At 40.2% G+C, this 16,822-nt stretch overlaps 1 protein-coding gene across 1 annotated transcript in view; it reads left to right on the top strand.

Moving 5' to 3' along the window:
* The window catches only part of Csmd1 (CUB and Sushi multiple domains 1), a 1,626,901-nt gene that overhangs the window by 1,399,848 nt on the left and 210,231 nt on the right, over positions 1–16,822 (top strand). The window contains exon 26 of the mRNA XM_085844142.1: positions 6,493–6,695. Within this exon, the coding sequence (XP_085700268.1) occupies positions 6,493–6,695 (203 nt within the window). The remainder of the gene's footprint in view (positions 1–6,492; positions 6,696–16,822) is intronic.

The following is a 16,822-nucleotide window of genomic DNA, read 5'->3' as shown; positions in this document are numbered from 1 at the left end:
CACACAATGGCTCATAGCCATCTGTAATGGGATCCAATGCCCTCTTCTGGTGTGTCTAAAGACAACTACAGTGTACTCTTATATGTAAAATAGATATAAATGCCTGTTCTTAAAAAACACATTTCATTCTTTTAAAACAGCTGTTTTGGTTAGGGTTTTACTGCTGTGAACAGATACCATGACCAAGGCAAGTCTTATACAAAACAACATTTACTTGGGGCTGGCTTACAGGTTCAGAGGTTCAGTCCATTATCATCAAGGTGAGAGCATGGCAGTATCCAGGCAGGCATAGCACAGGAAGAGCTGAGAGTTCTGTCTTCATCCAAAGGCTGCTAGTGAAAGACTGACTTCCAGGCAACTAGGGTGAGGATTTTATACCCACACCCACAGTGACACACCCATTCCAACCAGGTCACACCTATTCCAACAAGGCCACACCTTCAGATGGTGCCACTCCCTGGTCCAAGGATATACAAACCATCACAACAGCTAAGCAATATTCTATTGTATAAATGTCTGCATTTTCTTTATCCATTAATCTGTTGAAAGATATCTAAGTTGTTTCCAATTTCTAGTTATTTTAGATAGAGTAGCAATGAGCATAGTTGAGAAAGTGTCTTTGTTTTAGGATAAATCATAATTTGGGTATATACCTAAGAGTGATATAGCTGGATCTTGAGGTAGATCCATCTTCCTGGGGAACTGCCTCACACACTGATTTCCAAAAAGGTTATGAAAGTTTGCATTCCCACCAGCACTGGATGAGTTCTCTTCTTCCTTCACATCAGCCCCGCCATGAGCATTTACTTTACTGATTTTAGTTATTCTAAGGAACAGAAGATGGAATCACAGAGTAGTTTTGATTTACATATCCCCGATGACTAACAATGTTGAACGTTTCTTTAAGTGTTTCTTAGCCATTTTAGTTTCCTATCTTGAGAATTCTGTTTAGATCTCTACCCATTTTTTAATTGTTTTTTTCCCCTTGATAGCTAGTTTGTTAGTTCTTTATAAAGTTCTCTCATTAGCTCTCTATTTGATATGGAATTGGTAAAAATATTTTCTCATCTCATAAGCTGCTGCTTTTTCCAAATGATGATATCCTTTGCCATGAAGAAGTTTCTCAGTTACATGAAGTCCCATTTATTAATTTCTGACCTTAGTGCCTGTGCTAATAGTGTTCTGTTCAGAAATATTTTTTCTGTGCCAATGAGCTCAAGGCTATTCCATGTTTTCTCTTCTATCAGGTTCAGTGTTTCTGGTTTTATGCTGAGGTCTTTGATCCATTTGGAGTTGATTTTTGTGCAGGGTGATGAGCATAGATATCTATTTGGAATCTTCTACATCAGTTGTCCAGTTTGACCAGCACCATTTATTGAAGATGCTGTCTTTTTCCCATTATCTATTTGTTGCTTCTTTAACAAAAACCAGGTGTGGGTTTATGACTGGATATTCAAATCAACTTCATTAATCAATATGTCTGTTGTTGTGCCTACTCTTGTAGGGTTGCTATGCTCTACAAGAGATCATGCCCTGACTATTATTGTGTTTAAAAGTTACAGTCCCATAATCTGTGTTTGAGATGATTGAAATTCTAGGTGCTGATATCTTGTCTTTATTGGGTGGCTATTTTGTTCTTTAATTTTTGTTGCTTTTTCTGGTCCTTAGGAAGGTATAGCCGCTGGAGGTTAGAGGTTTAATGGGGATGGCCTAAAAGTAGGGCTTGAGGAGATCTATGGAGGTGAAGAAGGCAGGATGTTCTTTTACCATCTGCTCAGTTCCCTGAGAATGAGGTAAAAGAATGAGAAGAGACCATAAGAGGGTAGTGTGCTACAGAGCAGGGGATGGGACTAGGGACTGGGTATGGAGAAGAGGAGGGAGAGTAAAGGTAAGAGGCTCACCCACCTGCTCCACTTGCAGGAGTGGCCAGTGGGCTTCCAGGGAAAGCCTGCTGGAGTTTAGATTTGAGCTGCAGGTGCCTGTGTACACTTCATGCTATACAGGGAAGTATGCAGATGGACAGTGGGAAATCCATGACCTTCCTGAAGGATGCCAGAAATAAGGTATGATTCTTATGGAAGCTCTACAGTGCAGACCCTGAGGGCCTGGCAGATTCTAATACACTTTGTAAGGTAGCAAAACCAGATGGAGGCACCATGGGAAAGAGGAGACAAGGACTGTTGGGAGTTTAAGGACAGCTTGGGCTCTATAGTGAGTTCCAGGTAAGCACAGCAGAGAGGAAAATCCTGTCTCAACAAATAAAAGAAAAGAGATAATAAATACAATAAATGCACAAAACAAAACAAAACAAAACAAAACCACAACTATTCTTTCAGGATATCATTGAGTAGAAAAATAACTGACATTTTTTTTTCTGTTTGCAATAGAAAGGAAATTACTCTTTATATAATAACTATCTTTAAATGATATGCTGTAAATAGCTTCCAGATCAGAAAAATCAATAGAGAAGGAAGTGATCTAATTTTTTTTAATAGTCTAAAGCAAGCCATCCATCAAAGAATGAAGGAAGCAAGTAGAGGAGAAAAAAAACATAGCTGAACTCTACAGTCAATCTCATTTGCATGCTAGTAAAAAACGCTTATGCAAATGAGCATGGAGGAATAACTTAATAAGATTTCAGTCTTTGTTATGAGAAACTAAAGACCCAGAAATGCAGAAAATATGCCCATGATATAAGTGGCAGACGTCTTTCTTTTTTATTTTTTTTTTATTTTAATTCAGCAAGCTGATATGATAGTACATATCTGTTAGGTCTCAAACCTTGGGACAAGTGGCTGATGTGCTTATTTAACATATCAAAGCAGATCTGGTCACCAGATTCTCCTGTCATCCCTCAGTCCATCCTGTTACAAAGTCCTCCTGGCTGGCATACCCCACTCGCTACCCTAACATTTCCAGCCCAGATAAGTAGTCTGGGCTGCCCTTCTGCCGGCTGCCCTTTCCCCTCAGAGGCTCTTCCCTGTGTAATTCAGCCATTTTGGTTACCCAGCCCTCTTTTGCCTTTTGCATTCTTGGCTTCTGCACCAGGTTTCCTTCTCTCTGGAAGCTTCCAGATGTTTTTGCCCTCCCCCCCCCCAACTATGTTCTCCCTTTTATCTACAATAAACTTTCTCCTCCACCATACCTAGGCACAGTCATGTCCTTTCCTTTTCATTTATTTATTTATTTATTTATTTATTTATTTTTATTTTCATTTAGCACCCACCCTAATTAGAAAGATAAAGGACACATTGTGCAAATCAGCAAATGCCTGGGATCAGGTACTGTGTTAGCTGTGGTTATGTCCCTGCTCATGAATTTTGGTGGCTTCATCTTCTCTTAGGATTTGAAATCATGCATCAGAGGAATCCAAACTTCCTCTGGAAGTCCCTTACCACATTAGAGCTGCCTGTGTATTTCCTTCTGCACAGGTCTGAGCTCAGAGGTCCAACCCAGAGATTCCATTCTTCTTTTTTTTTTTTTTTTTTTGATTTTTAATATTTTTATTACATATTTTCCTCAATTACATATCCAATGGCAAGATTTTGCTGAAAGGACCCAAATATAGCTGTCTCTTGTGAGACGATGCCGGGGCCTAGCAAACACAGGAGTGGATGTTCACAGTCAGCTATTGGATGTATCACAGGGCTCCCAATGGAGAAGATTCCATTCTTCTAAGCTGCACAGGCACCAACCTACTCTCTTTCTCAACTGGCTATTACAGCCTTCCTTCATGGTTTTGAGGCTAAAATCTTAAAAGTGCCTTGCACCCTCTTATCCACAGCTCCTCTGTCTGGTTTTGCTACCTGATAAAATGTATTAGAATCTGTCAGACCCTTAGGTTCTGGAACTTCCATAAGGATCATGGCTCTGCTTCTGGCATCCTTCAGGAAGGTCATGGATTTAATCTGTCCGCACTGTATTGTCTATAGCATAAAGTGTAAATAAGAACATTGTCACAGCTGATAATGAGGTCATTGTTTCACAATCACCTGCCCTGATACTGTACCCAGCCAAAAGGTCAAAATACTTAACATACCCAGAGAGGTCCCTTTTCTTTTGTCCCCTCTTCCTCCTTACCACCTTCCCCTTGCCCTCATTTCTTCTCTGATCTTATGAGATCTCTCTCTCTCTCTCTCTCTGTCTCTCTGTCTCTCTGTCTCTCTGTCTCTCTGTCTCTCTCTCTCTCTCTCTCTCTCTCTCTCTGTCTCTCTCTGTCTCTCTATCTCTCTCTCTGTCTCTCTCTCTGTCTCTCTCTCTTTCTCCCCTTCCCTCTGTCCCTCCCTTCTCTCCTTCCCTCTCCCGGTTGCTTTGGATTCTTGGGTCTTCTTCAGGATGGAAGTCTTCTGTATTGGATTTTTGTCTGGTGGAGTGGACCCACCCCCTTAGTCCCATGTGACTGTTTCAGGGCTCTTGGTTTCCTCAGGTCTCTCTCTGTACATACCTCATCTTGCCACATGGTTTGTCTCCCCCACCCCAGGCCTGAGAGTCTCCCCTCTCCCCCATCCCCATTTCATTCTCATCATATACTAGAATGTGGTATTCTTTGTTTCTTCTTGTTGTTGTGCAGTTCAGTTGCAACACAAACAATGATGACTACTTATATAATTCAACGACTTCTTCCATGGTCTCAGAGATGGACTTTGTATACTGCTGGAATTCTACAAATACAGAGTTGCTCAACTACTTTGAAGAAAAACTGACTTTTAGACAGAGAGGGGGGGGGGTAGCCAATTTCATTAGTCATCAATAGTCACAATTAACCAGACATGTTGCACCTATTCTTTGTCTATACACATATCATGTGTACTGTTGGGGAATTGTCAAAGATGTTAAGGGTCTTGGTGCATTATTACAAGACTAGAAGTAGAGTCACAGGGAGGGCAGGGTTGCTAAGTGTTTGTTAATGAGTAATTCCATGTCTCTGAAGCCTCTTCGATGGCCATTCTAGAATATCCAGTGTAGTGTGTATTCTATTATGAGAGAGAAGAAAGAGAGAGAGAGACCTTGACCAACTGTGCTATAATGGAAGGAAGGAAAATAAGCATACCCCTGGACCTTTGAAGTAATTAATGGGGATGGAGAGATGGCTCAGTAGTTAAGAGTGCACATTACATTTGCAGAGGACCAAAGTTCTTTTTCTAGTCCCCACATCTACACCTGTACTCTACCTATTACTCCAGCTCCAGGAGATCTGACATCCTCTTCTGGCCTCTGCAAGCACCTTAAATCTATGTGCATGCACAGGAACACACATTTATTCACATACATTAAAAAAAAAAAACCTGATCTTAAAGTAAATTAAGAGGCTCTCTACTTTCACCCATGGAGATTCCCAATTCCCAATGTAAAGTTGAACTGAGAATGGTGTAGGCACATCCAGTTTATGTGATTCCATCTGCATGGTTTCCATTAAACACATGGGTGTTCTGGGGACTCATGGATCTGTACACACTAGCACACATGGGAATATTAAAAGTATAAACGAAATTATCACAACATACAGGGAGGGGTATTGGGACACGCAGGTAATTGGCTAGTAATAGTATACAGGAGATATATAGGTATAGTCGTAAAATTTTATTTTTAAAAAGTGTAGAAACAGGCAGGACAAATTATTGAGAAGATAAATGCTGAGAAATAGATTCTACCATATTTTGTTCTTTATATATATTATTCTGTACCAAAGTACACTACATATTTTATTTCTTTACCCATGTGAGATGTGCCAATCCTTTGTATATATAATATGTGGAAAATGATATAGTGGAGATTCATATATAGCTCTAGGTAGGTCAGCTACCAAGATTATGTTTGTAGCAAAATCCATGCGCAATAACCAGTAAATGAAAACCTATAAAAACTCGCTGGGGGAAAAGCCTTTTGCTGGCATTTTAGCTAACTTCTTCTATTTGTCCGTTGTCATTGCAAGCTTCCTCGAGCATAAAGATGGTTCTGGGAAATACCTGAAAGTCTAATATAAGTGCACTAAAGATGTTATAAAGAAGAGAATTTATATTGGAATGTTCTGCTTTCGTGTTGTCTCAAATAATGTACTAACTCTGAAGATAAAATTTATCCAAACAACATCAGAACAGACTGTTCAGAGACTTCTGCAAGCCTTTCTCCTGATGTGTGTGCTGCCACCAAGTGTCCAGACCAACAATAATAAGCTAGTGTGAGGAGTTTGTTTGGTGTGTGTGCTCTGGCTGGAGTTTTGAAAATGGTCTAGCAGTCTTGGGATGAAACATGTGTCTTTGGCGAGCAGTTTAGCCTATAGCTTGGCTCTCTACAGTGGTGACTGATGTGTTTGTACCCTGTTCCATTTTGAACTGCTGGGACCCTCATTCTTCTTTGTCAGGAGCCTGGAGAACACATTTGGTTCAGATGTTAAGTGGGTTAGCAGTCAGTACAACCTTGGCTAGGATGATTCCCTCTGTGGAGGGGAAGTGTGATTCTCACTGAACACAGAAGCTCTGCTGTTTCTTGCAGCCTCCATTTCATTGTGTTTGACACTGAAACGGCGCATGACATCCTCAAGGTCTGGGATGGCCCGGTAGACAGCAACATCCTGCTGAAGGAGTGGAGCGGTTCAGCCCTACCTGAGGACATCCACAGCACCTTCAACTCACTCACCCTGCAGTTCGACAGTGACTTCTTCATCAGCAAGTCCGGCTTCTCCATCCAGTTCTCCAGTAGGTGCAAACATGGGTTTCTTGTTTGAACACCAGGGCTTACCAAGGACACAGAACTCTGTTCATATGCGAGTGAACAATATTTCCTTAGAATAAATTGAGTCTTGGAAAGGATGTATTATAAAGGAGAAAAGTTTTTTTTTTTCTTTTTAATTAAGGAGGGGAAAGACTTCTTGTCTCTGGCTGGGTTCATAATCGAGGTCCCTAAGACAAAAGAGAAACAAACAGGATGCATGCATTGCCAGCTTAGTATTGGTTTTGTATGAGCTGGGAGCCTAAGGAAAGAAGGCATAGCTTGGGAGGAAGCCGGTATGAGAGCAAAGGGTATGGTTGAATAGTGGTTGAGGTGAATCCTGTGAGCCCAGCTGGGTTAGTCTTCTCTACAACACTGCATGCCTTCCTCTGCCTGTCAGAAAAACTGTTTTGGCAGGAGAGTTATGTGACTAACCTTACAGGAATCTTATGTGAGTGCTTCAAGAGATACAGAGGCAGGAGTTCACAGAGGTTCTTTTCTCAAATGCTAGAGGCTGTACTTAATGGTAGTGTTCTTAGTTCATCATTGTCAAGAGAACAATTGGCTTAGGGATGAGTATGTTACCAGGTAGGGATACTGGAAGGAAAAGAAGGACATGATAGTTTTCACCTGGGCAGTGACTGGAAAGCAGATGTTCTCAGTATGGAGAAAGTGTGCTTTGTGTCTGGGCTTCTCCCAAGCCTGGCTTTGACTCTGGCTTCCCTGATTTCCTCTTAAGCCTGAATGAGACTTCAGGTACAGCTGACAAGGGTTAGGAAATGCTCTGCTTTCCACTTCCCACGTGTCTGCATCCTTCCTCAAGCTAAGGCTTGGCATCACTCATAGAGTAGCCTCTGGCGAACTATTACTGAGAGGCACATTCCTGTACTTGAATTCTTGGGTACTTAAGATAGGCAAATCCACACTGCCCAGTTTGAATTCCATTCAAAAGAATTACTTCCTCAGAAGGACTGGATTGATGCACACTGTGGCAGTTCAACCTTTTAGTACCTCCCAAAGAGCATCAGATAAAGGTGCTATGTAATTTGATAACATACAAAGACAGCAAAAGGAGTTTTCCTAATAGACATGTGCCCACAAACTTGGCTTTGGCAAGTTGGTAGAGTGACCTGTTTAGGATTTACATAACAAAATTGTCTAAGGTCAAGTTAGTGCTTTAAGGGGTCATCTATGAAATTCAGGTTTCGGAATTTGCAGTTTCTTACTCTGGTGTCCCTCTGATTTGAGGTGGCAGTTCACAAACACGTATCTCCATTTTATTTTGATTATTATTTTCTTTCTTTCTTTTGTGTTATTTGTTTGTTTGCTTGCTTGCTTGCTTGCTTGTTTTGAGACAATGTCTTAAACATGACCTTGAACTTCTGATCTTCCTGCCTCTACCTCCCTACTGTTATGATTTCGGGTATGAGTTTATGTGGTACTGGGGATTAAAGGGAGCATTTCATGCATGATAGGCACATATTTTACAGACAGAGCCACATCTTGGCAGTGGAATCTGTCTGAAGAAGCTCCAATACGGTGCCCATCCTAGCTTGGAAACAAAAAATAAAAGAAAGAAAAAAAAAGAGAGGGGAGCAGGGAGGAAGGGAGGAAGGAAGGGAGGATAAAAGAGAGGGAGGGAGGAAGGGAAGAAGGTAGGTAGGCCAGTCCTTTAGTTTGGTATTATGCACTTTGGCTTTCTGTTGTATAAAAGCATCCTTTGCTTTTGGGATGTGCAGTAAACCAGTTGGTAATTGGTACACTTTATTTAGGAAACAGAAAGGTTCACAGGGTCAGAGGTGATGTGCTCTGCCTTTTCCCTTCTCTATATACCCAGGCTTTACATTTTCAACAGACTTTGTTTTCTACAGGATTTTTAAGCTCAATGAAAAATTAAAGAGAAAGCTCAGTGTTCTCGTATACTTCCTTCCCCTCAGCTCCCGGCTTTCCCGCTGTCCATCTGGAGAGAGGCACTTTGTCAGTCTATGAGCTCAACTGATAAGTCATTGTCACCCAGCACCCCATTTTATGTCAGCACTTGCTCTGTCTGTTGTCAGAGGTTAGACCAGGGGTAAATACACATAGCCACCATCACAGTGTCATTCCAAATAGTAACTTCCTTGTGGCTGGACATGAACTCTCTACTCTCCACCTTCTTGCCACACTCCATTCCCCGGACATCCCTGACCACCTCTCACTATGAATTTGCCTTTCTCAACTGTGGCACAGCTGCAGTTGTGCATCACATGGCCTTTTCCCATGGGGCCTCTTCCTCTTTGCAGCACACAGTTAAATTTCATCCATGTCTTTTCAAGGTGGAGGATCACACTTTAAGATGTGAAACCAATCCATTATGGGAAGACTTTGAGTCTAGGTATTCGTCACCCACCAAAATGAAGGATGTCTCAACAACTTTCAAGTTTGGGCAACTATGAATATGGCTGCTGGAAACTTCTATGTTCAGGTTTTAGATGGACATAAATTTTCAGTGCAGTTAGTTCGGTAAATATCTCGGTGCTCGTTCACATGGTCTGGGGAGACTTTACATGATAACACACCTTCTCTCAGGTTTTAAAAATGTTTCCACTTAAAAAAAGTATTATACCTAAAAGCCCTAATTTTTCTACATTCGTTCATGATTCATATTTAATAAATATGTTCCTACTTTCGGGTTAAAAAAAGAAATAGACAACTTTTGAACATCAAAGATACTTTTCCTCCCTCCATATAATAATTTAACATAATGCTAGGAATAGGATGGTAAAAATACAGCTGCGGACATTTATAGGGAAAAGAAACTTTATAATATCATTTCACAGTATTCCCATGTGTATTATTTTGCAATGTGTAGAATTATAGACAGTGTTATCAAGGTGTTATCAAGTCCATATGATTTAGCATAGTCCTTACATATCTTCTGATCATACTGTTCTGGTCAGTAAACCTCCAGGTGTATCATGCATGTGGATAAATGTCATGTTGGATATTCACTTTCTCTCTCTCTCTCTCTCTCTCTCTCTCTCTCTCTCTCTCTCTCCAATTGGTTTTGTTTTAGGTAGGATATCACCATGTCATTCTGGCTAGCCCATAACAAGCCATCTTCCTGCTTCTGCCTCTTTGTACTGGGATTAAAGGTGCTTCCACATCTAGTATCAGACTTTTTCTAGATAGCATATTCAAGGCTGTAGAAAGGAAAAGAAACATCCGGACATAAAGCATGCTATGAACTGTGACCTAGGAATTTTGGCCTTCTTCTTTGGCTTGGGATAAGAGGAGTATGACTCTCTGTCTCTATGCTTGTGGCTTTGTTGGCTTAGAATAGCAGAGAAAGTGGCCATTTTCAAAGCTTCATTGCTGAAAGAGAACAGTGTGGTTTTCAGGTATTGGGATAGCACAGCAGGGTGAGGATAACACTGAAAGGTAGGCATAGCATAGGGTGCACAGGAGCAACATCTACCTAGGAGAACAGATACAGCACAAGACGACAGGGCACACAAAGGGGAAGCACAGGCTCTTGTCTGCAACCATAATAGAGGAAGAATGAGGGATCCAGAAAAGATAGGGAATCTACAAGACCAACAGAGTCAGATAACCTGGGTTCTTGGAGGCTCCCAGAGACTGAACCACCAACCAAAGAGTATACATGTGCTGGACATAGGCCATCCACACATATGTAGTAGATATACAGCTTGGTCTTCATATGAGTCCCTCAACTAGAGGGGTAGTATTCCTGACTCTGTCACCTGTCTGTGGATCCTGTTCCCCTAACTCTACTGCCTTGTCCAGCCCCAGTGAGAGAGGGTGTGCCTAGACCTGTAGTGACTTCATGTGCCAAGGTGTGTTGATTCCCTGGGAGGTGTCAGAAGAGAAGGGGAGGGAGGAAAGAAGAAGGAGGAAGGGGGAAAGGGGAAGAGGCTGTGCAAAGGAAGTCCGGGGAGGCTGAAATAGGGATATAAAGTGAATTAACTAATTGATTAATTAAATTAATAATGAGTTAATTAATTGATTGATTGATTGATTTAATTAATTAATTAACTGGAAAAAAGGAAAGCACATGCAACCACATCAGAACAAAACCAACAAACAGGGAGTTAGAGCAAGCGTGGGAAATATAAGATATATAGGCCAGGCATACAAAGGGTCAGAACTCATTGGTGAATAGCAGCATATATCTAACAGCCCAAGCATGAAATGAGGTGGGTCTTCTTACTACAGGCTTTGAAAGTGATGTGGGCTTGTAAGTAAGACTACAAGCCAGGAGCTACCTCATTTTGGGCCTGTGTAAAAGACAGTCAAAATGAAAACATTCACACAGATGCAAAACGAAAGAAGCAAACAAACAAAACAAAACCTCAGTTCCAATGAAGGACAGGTGAGCAAGATTCATAAATCCACAAAGGATAGAAAATGCCACATAGAAACTGCAGTGCACAGTAAGAAGTAGGGTAGAAGTAGAAGCAGATGCAGCCATGTTTTGGGCAGAGGAGGGGAAGCAAAAGCCATTTCTAACATCAGTTAGGTTCTCCTTGCTCTGTGTCTTGGGTTGCAGAGAAGATCTCTAAATAAAACAGAAGAAAGGTTGAGATCAACAACCATACAAGTTGCAACACAGAAACATACAACATGAGAATACCAGGCTTCATGAAGAAATGATTCTTCTAAAAGACTCTAACTCCTCAGCTACTATAGGCAAGGATCCCAACATAGGGAAAATACCAGATGCAAGTCTCAAAAAGCCTTCTGTGGACAAGATGCATTCAACACAGGGCCCAGAGAGAAAGATCAATAACAAAGGAAAATTCAAAGAACTCAACAACGTGATAATATTTTTAAAAAATCAAATAGAATCTTTGGAACAAAAAATTCTTATGACATAAGTAATAAACATTTCTTGAAAAATGATCAAGAAGAAAGAACACCAGGGTTGGACTATACTCAACACTCATAAGAATCAAATAGGTAAGCACACTCCTAATATCTAAGAACTCAGAGACATGATCAAGACATGGAATTTGAGAATCCATAGTCCAGAATGAGCTAACAGAAACACTAAAGATGTAAAGAACCTATTCAATGAAATCCTCCAAATCTGGAAAAAGAATTGTATATCCAAATATCCCAAACAGCTATGACAAGAGGAGAATTTCTCCCCCCAGATTATAGTTAAGATCTAAAAAGTACAACACAAAGAAACATTAAAAACAACAAGAGAGAAATCACCACCTCACCTACAAAGGTGGAAACTTCAGGTTAAAAACATCATCAACTAGGGAAGCATGGGATGATCCAATTCAGGCCTCAAAAGAAAGTAGCTGCCAGCCAAGATTGCTGTATCTAAGAGAGCTTATAAAATTGATGGAGAAATAAGACCATTTAAAAATTAGCATAAGCTCCAGCAATTCATGATCCTCAAACCAGCACTGCAAAAGATGCTTGAGGGAAGGAATACTATCCATAGAGGAAGGAGACAGTCTCAAGTATTTGAGCATAGGAAAGAATAAATTTTATGAATGGAATGTCTGAGCAAATGAGAACAGGACAGAATCTATCATGTCCAGCATAGTAACTCAGCAGAGCCATAAGAAGCTAAAGACATATTGTGCTATGAACATAGTGGAGCATGTGTCCTTCTTACCGGTTGGGACATCTTCTGGATATATGCCCAGGAGAGGTATTGCTGGATCCTCTGGTAGTACTATGTCCAATTTTCTAAGAAACTGCCAGACTGATTTCCAGAGTGGTTGTACAAGCTTGCAATCCCACCAACAATGGAGGAGTGTTCCTCTTTCTCCACATCCTCGCCAGCATCTGCTGTCACCTGAATATTTGATCTTAGCCATTCTGCCTGGTGTGAGGTGGAATCTCAGGGTTGTTTTGATTTGCATTTCCCTGATGATTAAGGATGTTGAACATTTTTTTCAGGTGCTTCTCTGCCATTCGGTATTCCTCAGGTGAGGGGGCCTAAAAAACACAGAAGTGGATGCTCACAGTCAGCTATTGGATGGATCACAGGGCTTCCAATGGAGAAGCTAGAGAAAGTACCCAAGGAGCTAAAGGGATCTGCAACCTTATAGGTGGAACAAAATTATGAACATTATGAACTCCAGTACCCCGGAGCTCTTGACTCTAGCTGCATATGTATCAGAAGATGGCCTAGTCGGCCATCACTGCAAAGAGAGGCCCATTGGACATGCAAACTTTATATGCCCCAGTACAGAGGAATGCCAGGGCCAAAACATGGGAATGGGTGGGTAGGGAAATGGGGGGGAGGGTATGGGGGACTTTTGGAATAGCATTGGAAATGTAATTGAGGAAAATATATAATAAAAAAATATTTAAAAAAAAGAAGTACAAGAGAAAAATGAAAAAAAAAAAAAGAAGCTAAAGACAAATAATCTGACCATGTTAGTCAGGTCCTCTAAAGGAATAAGACTGCTAGAGTGAACTATACATTCAAGGGATATTTTAGTAGACTGGCTTCCATGACATGGCCCAGATAGCCCAACAATTGTCATCTTACACTGGCAAGGTTGGAGGTATGGTAGTTGATCAGTATTTGAGGCAGCAGTTCTAATTTGGTACTGATTTCTTGGGAGACTCCTGGAGTGCCTCTGATCATTGGGATACCTTGGAAGATCTACCTTGATCTAGACTACCTTGGAAGCCCAAACGGCTGTTTCTAGTATCAGTGAAGGGATACAGAAGCCTCAAAATAACTGAAGCTTCCAGAAGGAGAGATAATTAGGCAAAAAAAAACAGTGGTTTTGTCCATTTTCTTTTATCTGGGCTGCTTCCAGAAGGTTTTATCCACACTTGTAGTAGGTCTTCCCTATTCAAATAATCTAATCAAGAAAAATCCCTCATAGGAACCCTGATGTTTTAATAGTTACTATATCTTCTTGATGCATTCTTTGTCCCTTCTGAGTAATGTTGATTTGAAATCAACTTCAGCCGATGTCAGAAATGGCTATAACGGATTGTTGTTGGTTTAGTCTTCCATTCTTTGACTATCATTCTGCAGGTGCCTAACAGTGGGTTATGCTTCCTGGGAACAATAGATATTTGATCTTGTTATTGAGTTGAAGTCTGCATCTCTTTATTGAGCCAAGGCCAGAAGAATAATCCATAGAGCCAATCAAGCACTGAGATGATACTTTGAAAAATAAGACTGAAAATTTCCTAGCAAAAATAACAAGAAGAAAGGCAGAAAACATCAATGTTAATACAAAATCACAGTGGAAAACAGGGATGTTACTACAGATGCCAATAAAATCCAAAGAATCTCTAGGGAGCAATTTGAAAACTTATATTCAAAACACTAGACAACCTAGGCTCCATGAATGCCTGTCTAGACACATAGGACTTACCTAAATTAAACCAAGATTATATAAATAGATGAAACAGAAGGTTATAAATCAGCAAGAATGAAGCAGTAATTAAAAGTCTCCTCACAAAGAAAAGCCCAAGGCCAGATGGATTCCTTGATGAGCTTCAAGAAGACCTTACTTATACAGTGCTACTTATGCTGCTCCAGAGTAGAAAGGGAAGGAACACAACCACCCTCAGATTAGCATCGTGCTAACACCTCACCTGGATAAGGCCACAGCAACAAAAAATGTAAGCTAATAAGTAATGTACCTAAAGTACACAGATATGGAAATTCTTGTTAAAAGTCTTGCAGATCAAATTCAAGAACACATTAAGGTCATGCACCACAACCAAATTGATTTTGTTCCAAAGATATAAGGGTGGTTACACAGAGAGAAAGCAGTAGTTATACTTCATCAGATGTGCACTTCAGGGCAGAAGCGTCATGATCATTTCAGTCAGTGCAGAAAAGGTCTTTGACATTCAGCATCCATTCCTGATGAAAGCACTGAAGAAACTGGCAATAGAAGGAACAAGCACCCTCATAAGATAGGCTGAGTTGGATAGCATTGTATGAAATGGGAGATACAAATGGAAAACAAGGCTGCCCACTCTACTCTTATTCAGTATAGTGCTCAATGTCTTAGTTAAACATGAATGAGAAAAAAAGCCAAAAAGATAGAAATAGAAAATTAAGAATTCAAATTACCCAAATTTGTAGATAACAGGGTCTAACATTAAAAGACTACAAACCGCTGTTAATGAAAAACACTCTCACTAAAACTAATACAGAGAATCGATAGCTCCTCTGTGCACTAATAACCGAATTGCCAAGAAAGAAATTAGGAAACAGTCTCGTTCACAATAGTTTTAACAACATCTATAAAGTACAGTCAATGTAACCATGGGGGATGAAAGACTTCTACAATGAAAACACTAAGACAGTGAAGAAAGAAAGGGAAGGGCATACTAGACTATGGGTGGACTGCTAATGACCATGAATGGGCAGAATAACTACTGTGACAATTGCCACATGTCTAAGGAGATCCGCATGGTTACTGTGTTTCCCACCAAAATTCCAATGATAGGCCCACAGAAATAGAAAAGTCAAAACTAAAATTCAAAAGGAAGAACAAGAGGCACTTAGTAGCTAAAGGAGTCTTTAGTAGAAAAAGTGATGATGGAGACAGCACATTAGCGTCATGATCTCAAACTATATTACAGAGCCATGGTAACAAAACAGCATGGTGTGAGCATAGAAACAGACCAGACCAAAGGCTATAGAATAGTAAAGAGGACCAAGACATAAACACAGCTACAATCATTCCATTTTTGAAAATAGTATCAAACATTTGCGCCAAAGAAGAAAGAGCCTATTAAACAGAAGGTGCTAGGAATGTGGTAGATTAAAAATAGATCTGTACCTCTCAGTCTATATAGAAATCAACCCAAAATTCATCAAAGACCTTAGCTAAAATATATGAAGCATAAGATTTCATGGCATAAGCAAAGACTGTGTAAATGTGACCCCAGTAGCCTAGGAGTTAGTCTCATGAATTGACAAATGGGATTACATGAAATTAAAGAGTTTGCCTAGCAAGGAAAAAGTCAGCAGAATGAAGAAATAGCACTTAGAACAGGGATAACATCTTGGCCAACTACACATCACATCAAAAGAACTATAGCTTTCTTAAGAGTGTAGCATAGAATCTTAAGACTTGTTTGATAGATATTGTTTGTTTGTTGTTTGTTTGTTTTTTTAATCTCCTACCTGAGTCATATGGAAGTGGAGGTACTAAACCACCCATGTTTTCCCAGAAGAATCCATCAGAGAGAATTAACAAGCACATATTTTTAGGCTATACAGGTGTTTATGTCATTTTCTTAATACATAATTGAGATATAATGTATGTTAGCCAAATCATTCTTTTAAATTTTGCAGCTCAGTGAATTTCAGTATACTTAAAGCATACAGTCAGGATGACTACATGCAACACAGTGTCTATTGGTCCTCCTCACTGATCTCCTTTTATTACCTAATGATCAATAGAATTGTATTTTTTACATATCAACTGGAATCGTTCAATCTGTGATGTGTTGTGCTTTGCCTTTCATTTTGTACAATGTATTTTTTTTGACTCACCTCTGTTTTAGAATAAATCAGTATTTTATCCCTCTCTAGATTTGAAGAAACAAAGAGAACTGCATTCTTTTAAAATCCATTTAAAAATATAAGCTAATGAACTAAACTGCTCTCTGAAGAAGATATGCTTAAAATGTGTTCAATATTCCTAGTTCTCAGAGAAATACAGAATACAACCTCTTTGGGTCTCCATCTCACCTTAGGATGGCTAATGTTGAAGGACTTTTATGTGTGGTGTATCCATTCCATCTCCTGCAGATGAGGGAACTCAGCCTCTCTCAGATGTCTCTCCAGATGCCTGAGAAATCCACACCCACATGCAGATTTAGTGGTGAGGAACCATCCCTGCACAGCTGTGAGGAAGGGCTTTCTCTCCCAGGCTGTTTCTTGCTGTGTCTCCTTGTCTGGGGAACTGAAGAACACATCCTGCTCTTCCACACAGGATATGCACCTTTGTTGGCCTTCCTCATGGTGTGGTCTCTTACTACTTTGTTTTATGCATCAGTGTCTACTATGTGGAGGCGAGCTGAAAACTCAGTGGGATGTTTTCCTTTTATAAACTTACTCATTCTTTTTTAAATGAGCATGAATTTTCCCATTAAT

This window comes from Mus caroli, unplaced genomic scaffold (genome assembly GCF_978045245.1).
Source record: "Mus caroli unplaced genomic scaffold, Mus_caroli_1 scaffold_10, whole genome shotgun sequence".
NCBI lineage: Eukaryota > Metazoa > Chordata > Mammalia > Rodentia > Muridae > Mus > Mus caroli.
This window is presented reverse-complemented; position numbering and strand designations above follow the sequence as displayed.